General features: G+C 45.7%; 1 protein-coding gene across 7 annotated transcripts in view; it reads right to left on the bottom strand.

Annotated features, from left to right (window-relative positions):
* Positions 1-1,152: 1,152 nt before the first annotated feature.
* LOC126990669 (rap guanine nucleotide exchange factor 2-like) overlaps positions 1,153-20,659 on the bottom strand; it is a 75,391-nt gene continuing 55,884 nt past the window's right edge. The window contains exons 12-22 of one of the 7 annotated variants that reach the window (XM_050849362.1): positions 20,052-20,299; positions 18,606-18,705; positions 17,631-17,842; positions 16,523-16,669; positions 15,589-15,744; positions 14,710-15,028; positions 14,247-14,516; positions 8,462-8,638; positions 4,773-4,835; positions 3,862-3,999; positions 1,153-2,587 (exon numbers count right to left, since the gene is read on the bottom strand). In XM_050849362.1, coding sequence (XP_050705319.1) covers positions 2,553-2,587; positions 3,862-3,999; positions 4,773-4,835; positions 8,462-8,638; positions 14,247-14,516; positions 14,710-15,028; positions 15,589-15,744; positions 16,523-16,669; positions 17,631-17,842; positions 18,606-18,705; positions 20,052-20,299 — 1,865 coding nt within the window. In that variant the 3' untranslated portion in view covers positions 1,153-2,552. Of the gene's footprint in view, positions 4,000-4,772; positions 4,836-8,461; positions 8,639-14,246; positions 14,517-14,709; positions 15,029-15,588; positions 15,745-16,522; positions 16,670-17,630; positions 17,843-18,605; positions 18,706-20,051; positions 20,300-20,659 lie in introns of all 7 variants that reach the window. The other 6 variants (XM_050849355.1, XM_050849377.1, XM_050849368.1 and 3 more) reach the window with 6 other exon arrangements.

Raw genomic sequence — 20,659 nt, 5'->3', positions numbered from 1 at the left:
GGCCGCCTCCTCTGAGCTTGATCTTGATGTCATAGGAGACTTGAAAATTTCCCTATTCCTCTTCTTATGACCTGTGACGCTTTGTATCGCTTCTTAGGTCCTTCTTTCGTTCCTATTTTCTCCTTTTTCACTTCTTCACACTTTTCTCTTAAGGCGGCAGCTCCTGTGGGCCCTCTCGACCCCCCCTTCTAACCCCCCCCCCCCTGGAATGATGGTCCCCTACTATCCACCTGAGGCAGAGAGAGACCTGGAAGTGTATGTTACCAGGCTACCAGTGAAAGCCAAATCTGTGCCAATCACAGTTGACAGGTTAATTGTTTTGGCTTGAACCATCTTTTTGAGGTCATACCAGGTGTGAGTCCATTATGAGGAAACCTGTTTTTGGTATCCTTCAAGCACTCTGTCTATCATTCCAGTTCCTTCATTGCTCTGAACACTGCAATAAAATCTGCTCACTCTCTCCCCTCTCTTCCATGGCAGGCGACACACTTTCCAGTCTCTCCTGATAGATCTTGTCCCTCAAGCTTGGCACCATTTTGTCACTGGTCTCTGAGTTCTTCCTCTTTTCCTAACATTTTCTTACCCTTACAATTACCACAGAGGAAAAAAAAAAAAAAAAAAAACAAAAAACCCTCAATCAGTAGGACTAATGAACTCTTGCCAAAAGGATCAATGAACAGTCTGCATGTTGGCAACAATTAACTTTTACACCTCAGCACAATCTTATGAGGGTGCTCACAGCGCCTCCGTGGTGAAGTGGTTAGCGTGCCTAGCTATGAATTCCGGCCTGGACAACTGACGTGCGGCTCATCCAGCTGTTCATCCTTCCTTTTGGCTGGTTGATAAATGGGTGCCTGGGGAAACCTGGGGAAAGTAAACTGTGCTACTCCCAGACTTCACACTGGCCCGCATCCTGGGGCAAGACGCTCAAACCAACCACAGGCTCATGGGCCAAGGCAGTGGAGATGAGCACCGAGGCCACCTGCAGCTATGGCATATGCCCCCACCCTTACCTTACTAACTGGGAAGATGTGAAGGCGCTGGCACACACCCTGAGCCTGGCAGACAGGAGCTCCCTTAAATCTGAGTGATGTTATTTGCATATCAAGAAGCCAAGTTCAGAAGGATAAATCACAAAAGCAAACAACTACAACAAAGTGAAGTGTATTTATTTGTACATTCTTATCCAGGCCTCCAGAAAGGGCCGCAGGTTTGGAAGTAATACCAAGACCATCTTCTCACCACCTTGTCAGGCATCTAGTGTCCTGCCCTGGGCTCACTGGCTCCAGGCTTGTTCTCACAGACAGCACGAGACGCCTCCCAATCAGTTAGAAAAAAACACAATAAAGTTACAAGATACATTGAATGTTCTGTTGATTTTCAATGACATCAAAGTTACATAACTGGAACAGTTGGATTAATATTACAGTCAACACTGATGAAATGCAAAAAAGAAGTTAATGTGTAATAATAAGTCCACAAAAGATCTGCCTGACAAACAAGCAAAACTACTACCCAGGAGTAAACATTGCAGGGCCGGGCAAGACAGAAAACAGTGGTGGTCGTGTTCAGGGACAGGAGGAACAGAACTCTGGGAAACTAATTCCTGCCAATTGGAACAAATCAAAATCTTCTTGTGTATTGTTACTGTAATTCTTTAGCTATTAATATGTTGGAAATTTTACAAAGTGCGCGTTGAGCACTGTTAGGAATGCTCCTCCTCGCGGCTGCCGGCCCCCTCGGCGGACCCGGGGCGGCGGGGCGAGGGCCGGAGTGGTGGCGCTGGCTTGGAGAGGGACAGACAGCGGTCATTCAGGAGTCACCAACAAGAGTCACATTCATCTTCCATATAGTGTGGCTTTGTATATACAGCATTAAAAATGTAACATATAGAGGAAATGAAAGTTGCAAAACTGGTGACCTCAGTACTTACACATAGTACTTACCAACTAATCATATGGACATGAATAAAGCTATTTCTCTCTTCTATATATATATGTATATATATATATATATATATATACAGAACATCCACATATAGTAATGAGTTACATGTATTTATAATGTGTTGAATTCATAAAAATCTTACTGAAGCTGTGCCCCAAAGTATCTTACAGCCAGAGAGTTTAGTGGTGGACCGCGGGTCGGGTTATGGACACACTACTGGTTAGGCTATCTTTACATGGCTTACTGCTAACTGTCTCTCATAAATAGTCACAGATAAATGTGGTACCCTTAGTGAATGTAATAAAATATGAAGTCTCTCACCAGGACGTTCCTCTTGGTCGGGTCCACACCCTCTCTCTGAGCCATAGGAGACCGTTATCTTTGGCTTCTGAACTTTCATTCCCACAAGATAAGCAAACCAGAGTTTTACATCTTTTGGTTGACATCTACAAGTTACTGATTAAATGAACTTTCAAACAAAGTAAATGATATGCAATAAACTCTGAGAGGCTACTCTTGTAAAAGCTAATGGAAAAACCTAATTTTAATTTGAAGGGTTAAATGTACATGGGACTAGGCCAGCCTCCCAGTGCCTGGCAGGCAGCTTACACAGCAGAGACCTGAGCATCTTCTTCTTCATCTGCAAAAGTGAAGACAAGGGATCGGATGCAGTTATTGCCATGACATTAACTTACAAACAATTAAAAGTCTAGCTGAACAAAGTAGACTCAGACACCAAAAGGGTTCAGGGAGGGGGAGGGGGGGAGGGGGTACAGAAAACACACAGCACTTCAATTTCTTCTGAGTTTCCGTCATGAGAAAAGAGTGGCGTCAGGTGAGGAAGTGAATGATGCTCAGCAGTAAACAAAACTAGACAGGACTATGAAGCCAACACTTGCCACAACACAACCAGGAGGGCCAGCCTTGACGCACACACAGACAGACATGTGGAAGATAGGAGACACACACACACACACACACACACACACACACACACACACACACACATGCAGAGCGCTGTACTATAATGGTTAGCACTCTTGCCTCACAACCAAGAGGTCCCAAGTTCGATTCCCGGGTGCAGTGGAGACAGATGGGCAGTCTCCTCTAATTCGTGTCCCCTGTCCACCCAGCAGTGAACGGGTGCTGGGTGTCAGTCGAGGGTTGACACACACACACACACACTCACACACACACACAGAAGCACTGCCGCTGCCACGAGACACACTTTTGAAGGTACACATACACACTAAGATAAAGACATGGAAGTATTCTGGGCCAACACTGAACACCAAGCTGGGGCCTCGCTGGCTGGGGTGGGAAGGATTCAACTCAACTCAAGACACAGTAAAAGATTCAATTCATATAAAAAAAACAAGCAAACAAATTATTCTCCCGTTGCAAAAGTACAAAAAACAAACAAACATAAAATACTAAACAGGACTAAGCGCTCGGCCAAACTTTGAGGAACAACAACGAGCGAATATTTCAAATTTTCTGGGTCCATTTTTCTGTCCAGCTTTTTTTCTCTCACTGATTTGTAAAGGAAAAACTACTAGCAACGTTAATCTCCTTCTTTCTTAGAGTTCTGGCAAAAACTACGATTCATTTTTCCTCATTCATTGACGGCAAGCTACGGGAGTGAGGCACAAAGGCAGCTCCTGTGGGGTGTAGCAGCAGTCGGAGCAGTAGAAGTAGTAGAAGTAGAAGTTGAAGTAGTAGGGGTGGTAGTAGTAATAGCAGTAGTAGTAGTAGTAGTAGTAGCAGTAGTGATGAGAATAGTAAGGTAGTAATAATCATAGTTGTAGTAGTAGTAGTAGTAGTAGTAGTAGTAGTAGTAGTGGTGGTGGCAGCTGCAGTGGTTCTCCCCGGCTCACTGGTAGGGGTGGTAATAGCCTGCGTTGTGGGACTTACCATCGTGGTGCGTCGGGTGGTAATACTGAACACCATCGTGAGACAGAGCTCGTCCCATCTGCTTCATTCTGAGCTGAGTGGCGATGTAGTCTGGGGGGGCGCCCGGACCCCCACGGCGGAGGCGAGCACTGCCCATGCCTGCCGGGGGAGAGGGGGGGACTTTAGGCTAAGGTATTTATATATAGTACTGTCCTTTGTGAGTGTGTATTTACCTAGTTGTAATATAGAGGCCCTGATCTATGCTCGTGTGGTCCTGTTTCTTTACCTATATTTGTCCTATTTATATTGCACTCATGATCTCTTACTCCAGTCATGACTAGGCAGATTATCCTCCCTGTCTACCTCTTTAACCGTGTAGCAGCGACGGGACAAATTTGTGGCTTTACCGTGTAGCAGCGACAGACCAAATTTGTGGCTTTACCGTGTAGCAGCGACGGGACAAATTTGTGCCATGATTTAACCCCCCCAAAATAGATGATACATAATCTGATCACAAATGCTTCGATATATATTATGAAATGGTTTGTGTGAGGGGTGATTTTTTCTCATTTTTCTCGCTTAGAGGGACCATTAAGAAACATGATCCCCGCTGCTACTGGGTTAAATCCCCTTACTGCTTCAATCACTGTCTCCTCCCTTTCTCCTACCATCCAGCTCTGTCAATCTGAAACTATCCAATCTGTCTTCAAATAACAGCTGTGCTAATCTTGGCATACTGACAACAACATAACAATGAACATACACACTCAGGTAGCTTTAGACTTATTTAATCACCACGAAGAGTGAGAGAAGAAACCCATACAACATTCTTATGGCTAAAACCTCCTCCCCATGGCTGAGTGCAGGAGGAGGGATACTTATGGTTCACCAGACATCCGTGTGGCCCAGAACAGAGTGAGGGAGTGACTAACCTGCTGCCGGGACAGGGGGCAACACGGCGACTGCATGCGGGAAGGGTGGCCGCGCCCGTGACTCTGTTGTGCGTGTGGCAAGAAGGCAAGTCAAGGTATGCAATGGTACAGCCGAGGAGGCAAGGCAAGCAGAAGAAAGAGGGACCATTGGGATCACCACCCACACTAATGTCAACTTTGCCCTCATTCACTGACACGACAAACAACAGGCAGCTCTTGTCTTATATGAAGGGATGGAACGCGGGGATTTCAACATGTTATTTCTCTCATTAGAATACGTACTATGCAAGTTAACCTGGTAGCAGCGACAGGCTAAATCTGTGGCTTTACCGTGTAGCAGCGACGGGCCAAATTTGTGGCTTTACTGTGTAGCAGCGACGGGCCAAATTTGTGGCTTTACCGTGTAGCAGCGACGGGCCAAATTTGTGGCTTTACCGTGTAGCAGTGACGGGCCAAATTTGTGGCTTTACCGTGTAGCAGTGACGGGCCAAATTTGTGGCTTTACCATGTAGCAGCGGCCAAATTTGTGGCTTTACCGTAGCAGAGACGGGCCATATTTGTGGCTTTCCCGTGTAGCAGTGACGGGCCAAATGTGTGGGTTTACCGTGTAGCAATGACGGGCCAAATTTGTGGCTTTACCGTGTAGCAATGACGGGCCAAATTTGTGGCTTTAACGTGTAGCAATGACGGGCCAAATTTGTGGCTTTACCGTAGCAGCAGCCAAATTTGTGGCTTTACCGTGTAGCAGCGACGGGCCAAATTTGTGGCTTTATCGTGTAGCAGTGACGGGCCAAATTTGTGGCTTTACCGTGTAGCAGCGACAGAACAAATTTGTGGCTTTACCGTGTAGCAGTGACGGGCCAAATATGTGGCTTTACCGTGTAGCAGCGACGGGCCAAATTTGTGGCTTTACCGTTTAGCAGCGACGGGCCAAATTTGTGGCTTTACCGTGTAGCAGCGACGGGCCAAATTTGTGGCTTTACCGTGTAGCAGCGACGGGCCAAATTTGTGGCTTTACCGTGTAGCAGCGACGGGCCAAATTTGTGGCTTTACCGTGTAGCAGCGATGGGCCAAATTTGTGCCATGATACAAACCCCGCAAAATAGATGATACATAATCTGATCACAAATGCTTTGATATATATTATGAAATGGTTTGTGTGAGGGTTGATTTTTTCTCATTTTTCTCGCTTGGAGGGACCATTAAGAAACATGATCCCCGCTGCTACCGGGTTAAGGACCATAGAAATGAGTGGCCGAAAGAGAGGTCAATTTCATAAGGAGTGAAGGCTCGGAGAAATATATCGGGACTTATTTTTTCACTCGGCATTCCTCAAAAGACGTGTCACTTGCACTAGGGCCAAAAAACAAGAGCTGCTGTTGTTGTTGTTGTTGCTGACACACACCACACACAAACACCACACGGATCCCAAGGCTTCCCAAACAAACAAACAAATAAACAAACACATCCTGAATTACATAGATGAAACACGGAAATCTACAGAACATCCACAAAAAATGAGGTACATGAAGAAGATTAAAATAAAAAACTTGAAAATGGTATAGTTCATAAACGTATGTAAATTTAAAGATGATATATAACAACACTACTACTACAGGGCTAAATCATCAATACCAACAACCCCAATCATCAAGTTATACCTTACACATACATACATACATACACACTAATTCACAGCCTTAATCAGTAAACAAAGTGTTGAGGTCGTAGAGCACTCAGAACCCAGAGTCATGGAATCAGAGAGTCTTACGGAGGGAATTCAAACCTCTCTGGCTCCTAACGATGCAATGTTTATGAATAGGCTCGTGGAAAAGGCGTCTGTGTTATGTTTGATTGAGGAATGTATTTTATCTATTAGAAAAGTAGTAGTAGTAGTAGTAGTAGTAGTAGTAGTGATGGTGGTGGTGGTGGTCATGGTGGTGGTGGTGGTAGTAGTAATAGTAGTAGTAGTAGTAGTAGTAGTAGTAGTAGTAGTAGTAGAAGTAACCCCCAAGAATAAGACTACCAAGGTAAAAGTTCATCCCTAAACTTAGCTAAAAAAAAGAGTAAAAAAATTGACTTTTCCACAAGTATATCCATTTTTCGTTTTTTTCATCTTCTTGGGCTTACAGTGTCATTTTGATTGGGCTGATGTGATGAGGCTGTTCCCATACCTGGCTTAAGTCCTTCACCACACCGCGCCACAATGGACACAAAGGACAAGCCCTCTTTGGCATCCTCCCGACAAGAGCCGAGCCAGAAAGGTTTGACGGAGCACCTCACCACCCAGGGAAAGCTACTGGTGGTGTTTACGAAATGCAGGCAAGAGATTTCTGTACTTCAAAACGCTTGCATCAGAAACACAAGAGAGAGGGTAGGAAACTTACAAAACCATAACATAACATTAATCTTAAACATTCCTTTTAAGTGGGTATACATTTTAGAGACCTTGGAGAAGAAGATCCATTCACCCAAAGTTAGATTTAGATAAGAGAATCCAAGAGTATCCAAAGAGAGGCTACGGAAAGTCACACCCACAACATACATTGATCTTAAACGTTCCTTTTAAGTGGAAGAAGATCCATTCATCCAAAGTTAGATTTAGATAAGAGAATCCAAGAGTATCCAAAGAGAGGCTACAGAGTCACACCCACAACATACATTGATCTTAAACGTTCCTTTTAAGTGGAAGAAGATCCATTCATCCAAAGTTAGATTTAGATAAGAGAATCCAAGAGTATCCAAAGAGAGGCTACGGAAAGTCACACCCACAACATACATTGATCTTAAACGTTCCTTTTAAGTGGAAGAAGATCAATTCATCCAAAGTTAGATTTAGATAAGAGAATCCAAGGGTATCTAAGTGGTTGCATCGGAAACACACAGAGAGAGGCTACGGAAAGTCACATAACCAGAACATAACATTGATCTTAAACGTTCCTTTTAAGTGGAAGAAGATCTGTTCATCCAAAGTTAGATTTAGATAAGAGAATCCAAGGGTAACTAAGTGGTTGCATCGGAAACACATAAAGATAGGCTACAGAAAGTCACATAACCACAACATAACATTGATCTTAAACGTTCCTTTTAATTGGAAGAAGATCAATTCATCCAAAGTTAGATTTAGATAAGAGAATCCAAGGGTATCTAAGTGGTTGCATCGGAAACACACAGAGAGAGGCTACGGAAAGTCACATAACCACAACATAACATTGATCTTAAACGTTCCTTTTAAGTGGAAGAAGATCTGTTCATCCAAAGTTAGATTTAGATAAGAGAATCCAAGGGTAACTAAGTGGTTGCATCGGAAACACACAAAGAGAGGCTACGGAAAGTCACACAACCACAACATAACATTGATCTTAAACGTTCCTCTTAAGTGGAAGAAGATCCGTTCATCCAAAGTTAGATTTACATAAGAGAATCCAAGAGTATCTAAGTGGTTGCATCGGAAACACACAAAGAGAGATAGAGAGAGAATGACACTACTAGAACATGGCATTTGTCCTTCAAACTATCCTTTTAAGAGGGCATTTTAGGGAGCTGGAGGGAGATCCAATCATTCCTGGGTAGATTTAGACCAGGGGGAATCACGGAGAGGGACTGAGAGGAGCAGCAGGGCTCAACATGGCAAGTGGAGGCAGGAAAGCATATGACCTCTTTTCGGAGCGCCTCGAGGGCAGACGTACCTGGCTGGTGGGAGTAGCGGCGGTGGTGGGCGGGCGGGGAGGAGTGGTGGTAACAGTCGTAGTTAGGACCTCCCCCTTCGACTTCCAGTGACGAGGAGGAGTGTCCATCAAAATGGGCCGAGATGCCGGAGTCAGATCCACCAGGCACTACTTGGCAATCTGTCGATGCCACGGAACCTGTGTCAGGGGGAGCGTCGCTGTTAACGTCACGGGCAACTCAAGTGAGCCGAGGGATGATTTAAATGTGTGTTAGAGTAAGTCTTTGTATGTTAACTTGGTCCAGAAGCCCCCCGGCCCCCTCCCCTCCCTTGCCATCCCTCCAAGCTAATACTGACTCATAACTTCAACTCCTATCATTCAACCAATCTGCTCCTATAGTTATGAAGAAGGGGCGGGGCTTGTGTGTAAGGGGTGGAGTTTGTGTAAGGGGCGGGGCTTGTGGATAAGGAGCGGGACTTGTAGGCATGAGGTGAGGCTTGTGGGTAAGGGGTGGGGCTTGTGTGTAAGGGGCGGGGCTTGTGTGTAAGGGGCGGGGTTTGTGTGTGCAGGACGGTGCTTGTGGATAAGGGGCGGGGCTTGTGTGTAAGGGGAGGAGCTTGTGTGTAAGGGGTGGTGCTTGTGTGTAAGGGGAGGAGCTTGTGTGTAGGGGGCAGGGCTTGTGTGTAAGGGGCGGAGCTTGTGTGTAAGGGGCGGGTCTTGTGTGTAGGGGGCGGAGCTTGGGTTTAAGGGATGGAGCTTGTTGGTAAGGGGCGGGTCTTGTGTGCACGGGGCAGAGCTTGGGTTTAAGGGATGGAGCTTGTGTGTAAGGGGCGGAGCTTGTGTGTAAGGGGCGGGGCTGGTGTGTACGGGGCGGAGCTTGTGTGTAAGGGGCGGGGCTTGTGGGTAGGGGGCGGGGCTTCTGGGTCAGTTTAGCGTACGGTGACTATAGTTCAGGATGTGTTTGTGAGTTTCTGTGCACCATTCCAGTCAGTGTATCTAATGAGGTGATTTGGCACTTGAGGCTCCACTCCCTTCCACCTAACTGGCTGATCAGGAAGCCTATGGGATTATTAAATACACTTTGATATATATTATGAAATGGTTTGTGTGAGTGATGATTTTTTCTCATTTTTCTCGCTTAGAGGGACCATTAAGAGACATGATCCCTGCTGCTACCGGATTAAGTATTATAAGTAGATATAAGTGTCGCCAGAACTGTTATATCTACTTATAATACTTAACACTACTTTTCCTCCCTAATTTACATTTTCCCATACTTAACTCACCTCGCTGATGAGACGACTAACGAATTCGTACCAGGAAAAAAATCTACTGTGGAATATTTGGCTGAGGTAAAAGAATTCACTATTGCCAGAATAAAGAATGCTCGTCCATTTTCTATTTCGACAATCATCAATTTTCACACCTAACCTTAACTTTCCGAAGCAGCCTTTTCCTGGCGAGCGCTGACTAAGATGGTGCCGGGTGAAAACAAGCTCATGGACATTAGATACAAGCATCAGACAGGTTTAAGTTGCTCTTGCATGAACAGTTTTTAGTTATGGTATTTTAAGGCATTCCTGTAAGGACCACAACTATTATTTCATATCACACACACACACACACACACACACACACACACACACACACACACACCAATGTTGCCAGATTGTCGTACTCAGCTGATTATGTTTCCCGACTTCCTGCCCCCAATCTGTCTTCTGAGCTCCAATAATGAAACTGATTTATAGTTATCGTTAAAAGAGTTAGATTCTGATGTTTCTTTGTAATAGTTAGGCGTCAGAAACAGGTAAATGCTCTGAGTATGATGACCTGGCAATGATCACACACACACACACACACACACACACACACACACACACACACACACACAAGTATGTCTACATGCCCACATGCATTCCACATCAGAACAATATTTGCAATTAATCCTTAGCAACAAAGCAGTTTCTCCTCCTGAGGTTACCTGAGTACAATTAAAGAAAATGTTAATGAGTATTTATAGGATGAAGGGTTTGGAAGAGTTGCCCTTGCTTTAGAAAGAGGTGAGGCAGTGTGACCCCTGAGCACCACCGTGGACCATGCCAGCCCGGCCATGGCAGGACAGGAAAGACAGTGAAGAAATTCCAGAGACAGTGAAGAAAGGAAGTGGACTTGGGCAGGTCATGTCATGCACGAGACTTGTAGCAGGTGGACAACCAAAGTGACAGAGTGGCAACCCAGAAAATGTAGAAGTGACAGCCGACAGCCAGCCAGGCGGAGAGGTGAAATGACAGCCTTTGGTGGGGCAGGACGGAGGACAGCACCGTGAGGCAAGCAAGGAGAGCCCTGAGGGAGCCTGTGTCCTGCAGCAGCCTGACAACATGATGACGATGGTGGTGAGGTGAGGAAGGCGGGTGAAGCCAGACACTCGTGGACACAGTGAGGAGCAGCTCAGCAGCCCCGTGAAGGCCAGGCTGTGCTGCAGGACTGACCTAAGGCTGCTCTGAGTGTCTGGATGGACTCAGTGTTCAGTGAAAGTCAAACCACAAATGTAAATCAAGGAAGGTGAGTTTGCTGCAGCAGGATATAGTGTATCATGAAACAGACAACAAGTAGAGAGATTATATGAATTGTGCGACAGATAGAGAGGCTATGTAATACCTTCTCGGGCTTCATATATATATATATATATATATATATATATATATATATATATATATATATATATATATATATATATATATATATATATATATATATATATATATATATATATATATATCCGTCCAGAGGTTCAGATGTGTTTATTGTAAAAACTCCTACAATGGTTCTGGCCAGCCTGCTGTGTGGTGCCGCTGAGGCTGCTTGGTAAACACTGCTGGGTGGACGGAAGCTCACGAGGATACAAGATCAATTCCACTTTGAAGCCCAGGAGGCAAAAAGAATTCTTTGTATAAGTAAGTTTAAAAGGTCCACCACATGTGCAGGAACACAGTCCAGCGAGCAGCGTCAGGCTGGCACCCACACACAGGCCAAGGTACATTTACTGTCTGATATACACATGCCTGGCAGGTGTTTATGCAGGCACCGGAGTTGTCTTCTCAGTGTTCATGCAATGATTAAAACAAGGAAAAGGATAAGAGTGTCGTCAGGAAGAAAACAGCGAGGTGTTTCAGTCAGGAAGCAGAAGGAAAAAGTCAGGGTCTGAGGCCTTACTCTACAAGCAATATCTTGAGCAATCAAATATACACAATCTCCTTTTCATTGCCATACTGATCACAGTAAGTCACAGGCGCCGGCAGCACCAGGCTCCGTGGCTGAGACTCGCACTCTCCCCTGCCAGGGTGCAGGGAGGGGCCGGGAGCGCTGCGGCTTGGGGAGGAGGCGGCCCCCAGGATGTTGTCGAGGGAGCGCCTGTGGTCGCCGCGCACGTCTGTGGTGGTCGTGGTTTCGCCGAGGCTGTCGTCAAAACTCTTGCTTTTATGACTGGAGAGCCTGCAGCCCTTCCTGTCATAAGATGACGCCCAGCTCGCTGCTCTGGCACTGTGGCACGCAGAGGGCTCTGCTGCCGGGGGGCCCGGCTCAAGGTGAGTGCCTCCCATGGACAGGGGTGATGCTCTCGCCTCCTGGATGGGGGAGAGGGCTGGCGCACTGTTTGTTCTGGACATGTGCCTGTCCAGCAGCAGGCTGGAGGGCCTGCGGCTTGGCAGGCTTGAGGTTTTCGTCATGGAATTGGTGGAACTGGACTGTGATTTTTGCAAGTCTGACGTCCCTGAAACATTTGTATCTGAGTACTGACCTGAAGGCACAGTCAAGCTGATTTCATCTTCTAATTCACGAATAATTGCTGTCAGTTTGTCTGCAATACGCTGATGGACTTCGGGCCGGCCCGTGTACTTGACCAGGAGGTTGATGGTGTCGTCGGGTAAATTCTTTTCGGGCGACACCTCGTAGAAGTCCTCCAGCTTCTCTGAGCCTTGTGCTTCACATGTGTTACTTTTACTTACTTGGTATTTTTCAAACCATGGGGATTTTTCTTTCCCAGTGTTGCCTTGAGGTGTGTTGCCGCCCCCCCCTCTGCCCCCCGTGTGGGCCCGCCGTGGTGGTGAGCCGTGGCTGCCGGCGGGGGGCCTTGCTGGCTCCTGTGTGGGGGCAATGTTTTCATGAAGATTAACTTCAGAATTTTTTACTCTAAATGTCACGTTACTGCAAGATGAAGCAAATGGCTTATTGACTTGATATATCCTCTGGGAATCACATTTTTTGGACGATGGTTTTCTTGAAATTGCCGGAAAGTAAGTTTCCTTTTCACTGGTGCACCTCTGGAGGGTCGGGTGTTTGTTTTCTAACATTTCATTTTGAAAGTTTTGTTCAGAGTTTGCTCGCTGCAGATAGAAGTGGGACGGCAGCTCTGTGCTTTCAGGGGCAAAACTGTGACTTTTGCTTGATTTCATTTTTTTCTTCAGGTTTGTTAAAGACTTGAAGTCTGATGAAAACAGAGCCTGGAGAGGCTTGATGAGCTTTTGTCTCCGCGGCGCCGTGGGCCGAGCCTCCTTGGCCTGCTGGGGGCAGTCCCTGACACAGTATATGTTGCTTTCAGGCCTGTCTGTCACCTTGTCCAAGATGTCTTCGCTTGAACTCCTTGTGAACAAAGAACGTGTTGGAAAAGGTGATAAAACAGTTTCTGATGAAACATTTTTGGCATGGTTCTTTTCATTCTCCTTCAGCAAGAAGTCCTCACTCTTGCTACGAAATATTTTGTGAAATATTTTGGAACCTCTTCTGCAGGGCAACCTTTCCCTTGAGCGGAAGTCCTGAGACTCACTCTGCTGGCCGGCCAAGCTGAAGGTCATCTGGGAGAGGGACGGCCACTTGCTGAAGAGGAGTCTGTCTGACAAGGAAACTGGAGACTCCCTCTGACTGAGCTGCTGGCCGGACACGTTCCTGTGGACCTCCCTGGAGGAGGCTTTCTGTGGGCCTACACCAGCTCTGCCCTGCACCGTGGGGGGACCGGCTGTGTTGCCTCCCACTGATGAGTTACAGGCTGGGTTGGCTACTTCATCACTGTTTTCTGTGTATAAAGGATTTTTCTTATTGTTTATACTCTCTCCGGGAAAGCAGTAGATTTCAAATTCAGATTTTACAGGATTTTTCTCAGCGCTGACAGGCTGAGTGGTGGGCAGGCAGGGCATACTTCCTGCCCAGTCCTTGGCCAGGCACACACCCTGGGTCCCTGAACCTGGAGTCTGAAAAAATGGATTTGGCTGTGGCCCGGCACTGGTGCTCACGGAGACTGGGGCCGTGCAGCATGTTGGAGATGGGGTCTGAAATTCCCTGCCGGCAACTGCCACTTTAATGTTGAGTTTTGAAAGGTGAGGAGAAGCACAACCTTCCCTTCCCCTATCAGGACTTCCTCCTGGAGTTGGAAGACTCTGGGAAAACATTCCACGTTTACTGATTAGTTTCAATTTCTTTGTTTCTCTGAGATGCCTGACGGAGGGCGTGGCCTTCACCGGCTCTGGGAAGTGACCTGGCCTATTAAACGTGGCACCAGAGCTTGAAGAAAAAATATTTTCTGGACTTGGGAATTGTGCAGGACTGTGGCGCTCAGCTGAAGCAGGATGGCAAGAACTAGTGAGGGATTTCCCAGCAATATTACTTGTAGAGCCAGAAAGTTTTTTAACAGATGAAATAAGGGCAGAGCAGGCAGCCGCATGCACAAAGGAGAGAGACACTACTGGCGGGGCAGCAGTGTTACGAGAGCCTAGAGGAGGAGGAGGAGGAGGCGCGGGGTCTAGCTGCATACCTGAAGTGTGGGATTTATGGAGTTTGGAAAGGGAGGTGACAGAGGATGACTCTGCACTAAGATCCACAGGAACTGCATGGGTGTCGGAATGGGAACGCTCATGGGACGAGCGGGAATTAGTGGTGGAGGTGGAGCCCCTGCGAGGCGGGCCGGGGGAAGGGGAGGGGGAGAGAGAGTGGTGGGTGGAGGTGGAGCGTGGGCCGTGGTGTGGTTTCGTCTTGGGCTCAGCCAGGGCCTTCATCTTGCTAATGGACTGGGGGGACGTGGCTCCTGCAATGTGAGGAGAGTGCTCAGAGAAAACAAGCTAACAGTAGGTCCCTCAACGCTCCAAAGTGTTAAGCTCTGATTAAGAAAACACAAGTTAATCATGAAGCACAAAGCTAAGCCACACTGCAATTAATCATTTTAGAGTTGAAAACACAAAAAAAATTGCAAGGCACATTATATTAGAACATCATCTTACCAAATTTTGCCGTCTGCTTCTTCCCGTCGGACGTCTGTGAGGTGGAGGATGTCGAGGAGGTGGTGGAGGGGGTGGGCGAGTGGGGGCGCCTCCGAGGGGGCGGGTTGGTGGGCGGGGCACTGTTAGACCCTCCGTGGTGGTTGTTATTGTTGTTATTGTTGTTATTATTGTTATTGTTTGCACTGACTGTCCCCCCAAGCTTGTGTCCCTCCGAGCCCCCCTCACACTCGTAGGACATCACCCGCAGCTTCTCCTCGTCCAGGATGATGTTGTCCTTGAGCTTGGCGAGGTAAGCCTTGACGCGGCGCACCATCTGGGCCTGGGGAGGGGGAGGGGGGGTCATCAGGCATCATTACTTAACTGACTCAAACACAGGTGAGGATAAGCTAATTTTCCAAGACTTAAAAATATATAACAACTTGCAAATAACGTAAAATAAGGAGTCATTGGTAAGCTTTACATTACCCATTCAAACACAGGTGAGGATAAACTCATTTTCCAAGACTTAAAAATATATATAACAACTTGCAAATAACATAAAATAAGGAATCACCAGTTAGCTTTACATTACCCATTCAGACACAGGTGAGGATAAACTGATTTTCCAAGACTTAAAAATATATATAACAACTTGCAAATGACATAAATAAGATAAGTATTTCAAAGAGATTAAAAAGGAAAGTAGGTAAAACATTACACGCTGGAAACAAGAGCAATATAAAGGGATGGACTCATGCACCACCGACACCAAGAGGCTTCATCCATTTTTTTTTTACATGTAAAAAAAAAAAAAAAAAAAAAAAAAAAAAACGCTACTCGCCGATCCCACAAAAGCAAAGAGTAGCCAAAAGACGGTCAATTTCCGGTGTATGTCTTTACCTCCTCATACATCTTCTTCTTGTCAGGGGCGGCTGTTGACTTCTTGCGCCTCTTGACCGTGGCAATCTGGTGCCCACCGGCGGCGGCCATCTGGTTGAGGGTGATGAGGGCCGAGCTTGGCGGCTGCCCCCCGGGGTCCTGGATGTTGAACAGGTCCTGGGGACAAACAACAACATCAAGACTCTGGCACACTGGGTTATCCTTGAAGCTGTGGCTGTGATGTGTGTTGGCAGCAAAAAAAATTAAGAATATCTCTGATCCACGGTAATTAACTCCTTGATTGTGGATTTCCTAGCAGAAGACATCACCAAGCTATAGAAATGGAACAAAAAGTGGCTTCTACTATTCAATTAAGAAAAATATAAAGTCCTGCACCTTGGGAGGGGATATCCAGCATACCAATACCACATGGGAAACACTGCACTATCCACCACAGAGGCAGAGAAAGACCTGGGAATATATGTTACCAGGCTACCAGTGAAGGGATATCCAGCATACCAACACCACATGGGAAACACTCCACTATCCACCACAGAGGCAGAGAAAGACCTGGGAGTATATGTTACCAGGCTACCAGTGAAGGGATATCCAGCATACCAATACCACATGGGAAACACTCCACTATCCACCACAGAGGCAGAGAAAGACCTGGGAGTATACGTTACCAGGCTACCAGTGAAGGCCAAATCCGTGCCAATCACAGCGGATGGATTAATAGTTTTTTACAATGGAGTAAACTCACATCTATTTTCATTGGGTTTTCAAGAAAAGGAGACTTCCCGGTCAGTAACATAATTTCAGAAAAGCATGATAATGAATTAAAAGTATGCTTGATATGAAGTCAGTTTACTACTTCTGTTTACCAAGAAACTTTCACATCCAAGGGAGAAAGCCACAGTTTTCACGAGGCACAGAGCAAATAGCATTAACTTACATATGGCGCGGAGCACATGTTGTGGAGGTCTCGGATCAATCGTGAAATTGTCCTGAGTTTCTCGAAGTTGATGAGCCCTTCAACCTTGTCATCGTTCCCCTCGTGGGTGAAGGTCAGGTCCTTGTTGACCACCGGGTAGAAGGGAATCTGGAAACAAGGTAAGTTGTTAGTTTGGATGATATTTCTTTTCCTTCTGGTGGCATTCTCTGGAAACACTAAGGATCGTATATATAAGACATTTCACTGCCCAAGAACACTAATTTGACAGGGCTTTCATATGAGTTGTGGGCATTTCTAGGAGCGGTTCTATGACCCTGGTGATAGTGTGACCCTTCCTCTGTACCATGAACCTGTAGAAACACTCATTAGAACCCAATTGACCCCCTTTTTGACCTCTAGAAATAGATAATGTGAGATGCGAAAATGTTGTTATATCGCCCTATGTCTTGTTTAATACATATTCAACTGATGGTCTATTACAACCACTAGTGTTGAATGGTGAACAAATTTAATGTTACAATCACTCCTTAACCCTTAGAAAAAAATATTGTCGGGCAGTTTTGTTTGGCAGAAATATAACAACAAAGGTTTTATGACCCTTCCCCTGTACCATGAACCTAAGAAAACACATATTTGACAAGGCTTTCCAGGAGTAGTTTTATGACCCTGGTAGTAGTTTGACCCTTCCCCTGTACCATGAACCTAAGAAAACACATATTTGACAAGGCTTTCCAGGAGTAGTTTTATGACCCTGGTAGTAGTTTGACCCTTCCCCTGTACCATGAACCTAAGAAAACACATATTTGACGAAGCTTTCCAGGAGGAGTTTTATGACCCTGGTAGTAGTGTGACCCTTCCCCTGTACCATGAACCTAAGAAAACATCTATTATGCAGCGTAACTATATTCATGCTACGGTCCTGAGGTCGGCAATGACTATATATGGACCATTCATTTTCGGGGAGCTGCTCTTCAAATACTCCCGTCGTTTAAGGGCTAATATGAAATACTATCAACAAATACTAATACTAAATGCTTGTACTGTATATTAAACTCATATTCAATCATAGCCACACCTCACTGCAACACCGATATACAACCACACTCACAATTGGGGACTGGATATTTTCATTCTGAACAAGATTTCTGTATTTGCTCATGTTCCTTGAGGGGTCCATCAGCTCCTGCATCTCCGTGTACATCCGCTGGTACTTAGAAGGCAGGCGGTCCCACGTCTGTCTCAGCCGCCCCACCGAGCCATGACCCAGGCCGGACAGGATGGCGAACATGGAGTTGAAGTTTTTGCATTCCTTACATTGCCCTGGAGGAGAGAGTGCACTTTTAGGACTCTGCCGACAAAGGAGCTCAAAGGAGGCCATGTTACTAAACGTTTCGTCACCCAAGAACACATATTTGATAAGGCTTTCGTAGGAGTTTTGAGCATTTCCAGGGGCAGTTTTATGACCCTGGTGGTAGTTTGACCCTTCTTCTGCCATGAACCTAAAGAAATACAGATTTGACAAGGCTTCCGTAGGAGTTTTGAGCATTTCCAGGGGCAGTTTTATGACCCTGGTGGTAGTTTGACCCTTCTTCTGTACCATGAAACTAAGAAAACACATATTTGACAAGGCTTTTGTAGGAGTTTTGGGCATTTCCAGTAGTAGTTTTATGACCCTGGTGGTAGTTTGACCCTTCCTCTGTACCATGAACCTAAAGAAACACACATTTGAAAAGGCTTCCATAGGAGTTTTGGGCATTACCAGGAGTAGTTTTATGATCCTGGTGGTAGTTTGACCCTTCTTCTGTACCATGAAACTGAGAAAACACATATTTGACAAGGCTTTTGTGGGAGTTTTGGGCATTTCCAGGGGTACTTTTATGACCCTGGTAGTAGTTTAACCCTTCTTCTGTACCATGAACCTAAAGAAACACTCAATAGGACCTGACTGATCCCCTCTTCGACCTTTAAAAATAGATGATTTGAGGAGTGAAAGGATCTCATACTGACAACAACATCAGGCCTGTGAGGGAAGGAGCTTATAACAAATGAAATGAAGACAGAAATAGTGTCGAAATATACATACTTGCAACCTTGATGAACTGCTTGATAATCTTCGATCTCTTGACTAGATTGTGTTCTGAGCAGACCTCGGTAACCACCCAGAACATTTCTCGATTTACAAGCTGGAAAGGTACAAAACGGGGTATGTGAGAACGGTGTGAATTGCCCTTCGTAGGAGTTTTGGGCATTTCCAGGAGTAGTTTTATGACCCTGGTAGTAGTGTGACCCTTCTCCTGTACCATGAACCTAAGAAAACATATTTGACAAGGCTTTCCAGGAGTAGTTTTATGACCCTTCTCCTGTACCATAAACCTAAGAAAACATATTTGACAAGGCTTTCCAGGAGGAGTTTTATGACCCTGGTGGTAGTTTGACCCTTCTCCTGTACCATGAACCTAAGAAAACATATTTGACGAGGCTTTCCAGGAGGAGTTTTATGACCTTGGTGGTAGTGTGACCCTTCTCCTGTACCATGAACCTAAGAAAACATATTTGACAAGGCCTTCCAGGAGGAGTTTTATGACCCTGGTAGTAGTTTGACCTTTCTTCTGTACCATGAACCTAAGAAAACATATTTGACGAGGCTTTCCAGGAGGAGTTTTATGACCCTGGTAGTAGTGTGACCCTTCCCCTGTACCATGAACCTAAGAAAACATATTTGACAAGGCTTTCCAGGAGGAGTTTTATGACCCTGGTGGTAGTTTGACCCTTCTCCTGTACCATGAACCTAAGAAAACATATTTGACAAGGCTTTCCAGGAGTAGTTTTATGACCCTGGTGGTAGTTTGACCCTTCCCCTGTACCATGAACCTAAGAAAACATATTTGACGAGGCTTTCCAGGAGGAGTTTTATGACCCTGGTTGTAGTTTGACTGTATAATTCACTCTCACTTGACAATGGATTAATAACTGCAGAGGTATCAAACAGGCATAATCACCACGCATGCCTCGGGAACAGGTAAGGAAATCAATATCACACTCATTTAGAAGCAGTTATGAAAGTGAGGGTCATTTGGTCAAGTTGAAAGCACTTAAAATTGATGTTTCTGCTAAGTAAGTACACAAGAATTAGCTTAGAAACACTCCCATGACCCAGAATGCCCAGTTTCTCTCCAAATTCTGTTTTTTTGAAGTTACTGCATAACATATTAAAGGCGATGGAAGTGAGGTCCGAGGCTCCAGTGTCCTCGGCGGCCCAGTGGAAGGAGGGATGAGTATACGTTTGGGCTGAAGCAAACTGTGTCTGTAGGAGTAACATTTAGTGGGCCTGTTTTTCTATACTTTTTTTTATGGCCTTGAGCTGCTTCCTTTCCTGTAAAACACACACACACACACACACACACACACATAATTATAGATACGGAGACAGAACTACAGGAGCGTAAGCCCAGGCCCTATAAAATTACAACTAGGTAAATACACACACACACACACACACACACACACACACACACACACACACACACACCTTTGAGAAACTGGAGAGTGCCGGAGTTCCATAATTGGACTTGAGGTTGAACAGGTCATCTATGTACTCCGTGAGCTCAATCTGGCGGAAGATTGTGTAGTCCTCGAGAGTGAGCTGGATGGCCAGGTCCACCGAGTTGAGTTGCAGGAAGCAGACTGTGGACTCTCGCACCAACTCACTCACGATGTCGTCAGGGATGGAGGTCTGGGACATGGTGATGTTCCTCAAGTAGTATCTGCTGTTCAGTGCTGTGAGGGACGGATCATGTCTCAGAACGGCGGACAGAGAAAAGACAATGTTCTAGTGATGATTACGAGGAGGAGGTGGACTTTGGAGGATCACAGATGGATGACTCGAGTGTGTGAGGGGCAATCCAGAAAAGGTTGAGGTCAGGGATAACAAAGTACCAGGTGGGAAGATGAAATCAGAGCCTTTCCTGCAGCAGAATGGATTACACTGACAGCAGACAGAGGCGGAAACTAAATAGTGAATCAGTAAACAATGCCGGTGATTGTTATTATCATGATGGGTATGTAACCACCTCTCAAAAGTTAAATGACAAGATGAACATCACAACACACAAATAAACTGTTCTGATTCACCCCTTG

Source organism: Eriocheir sinensis, chromosome 6 (genome assembly GCF_024679095.1).
Source record: "Eriocheir sinensis breed Jianghai 21 chromosome 6, ASM2467909v1, whole genome shotgun sequence".
In the NCBI taxonomy this organism is placed as follows: domain Eukaryota; kingdom Metazoa; phylum Arthropoda; class Malacostraca; order Decapoda; family Varunidae; genus Eriocheir; species Eriocheir sinensis.
This window is presented reverse-complemented; position numbering and strand designations above follow the sequence as displayed.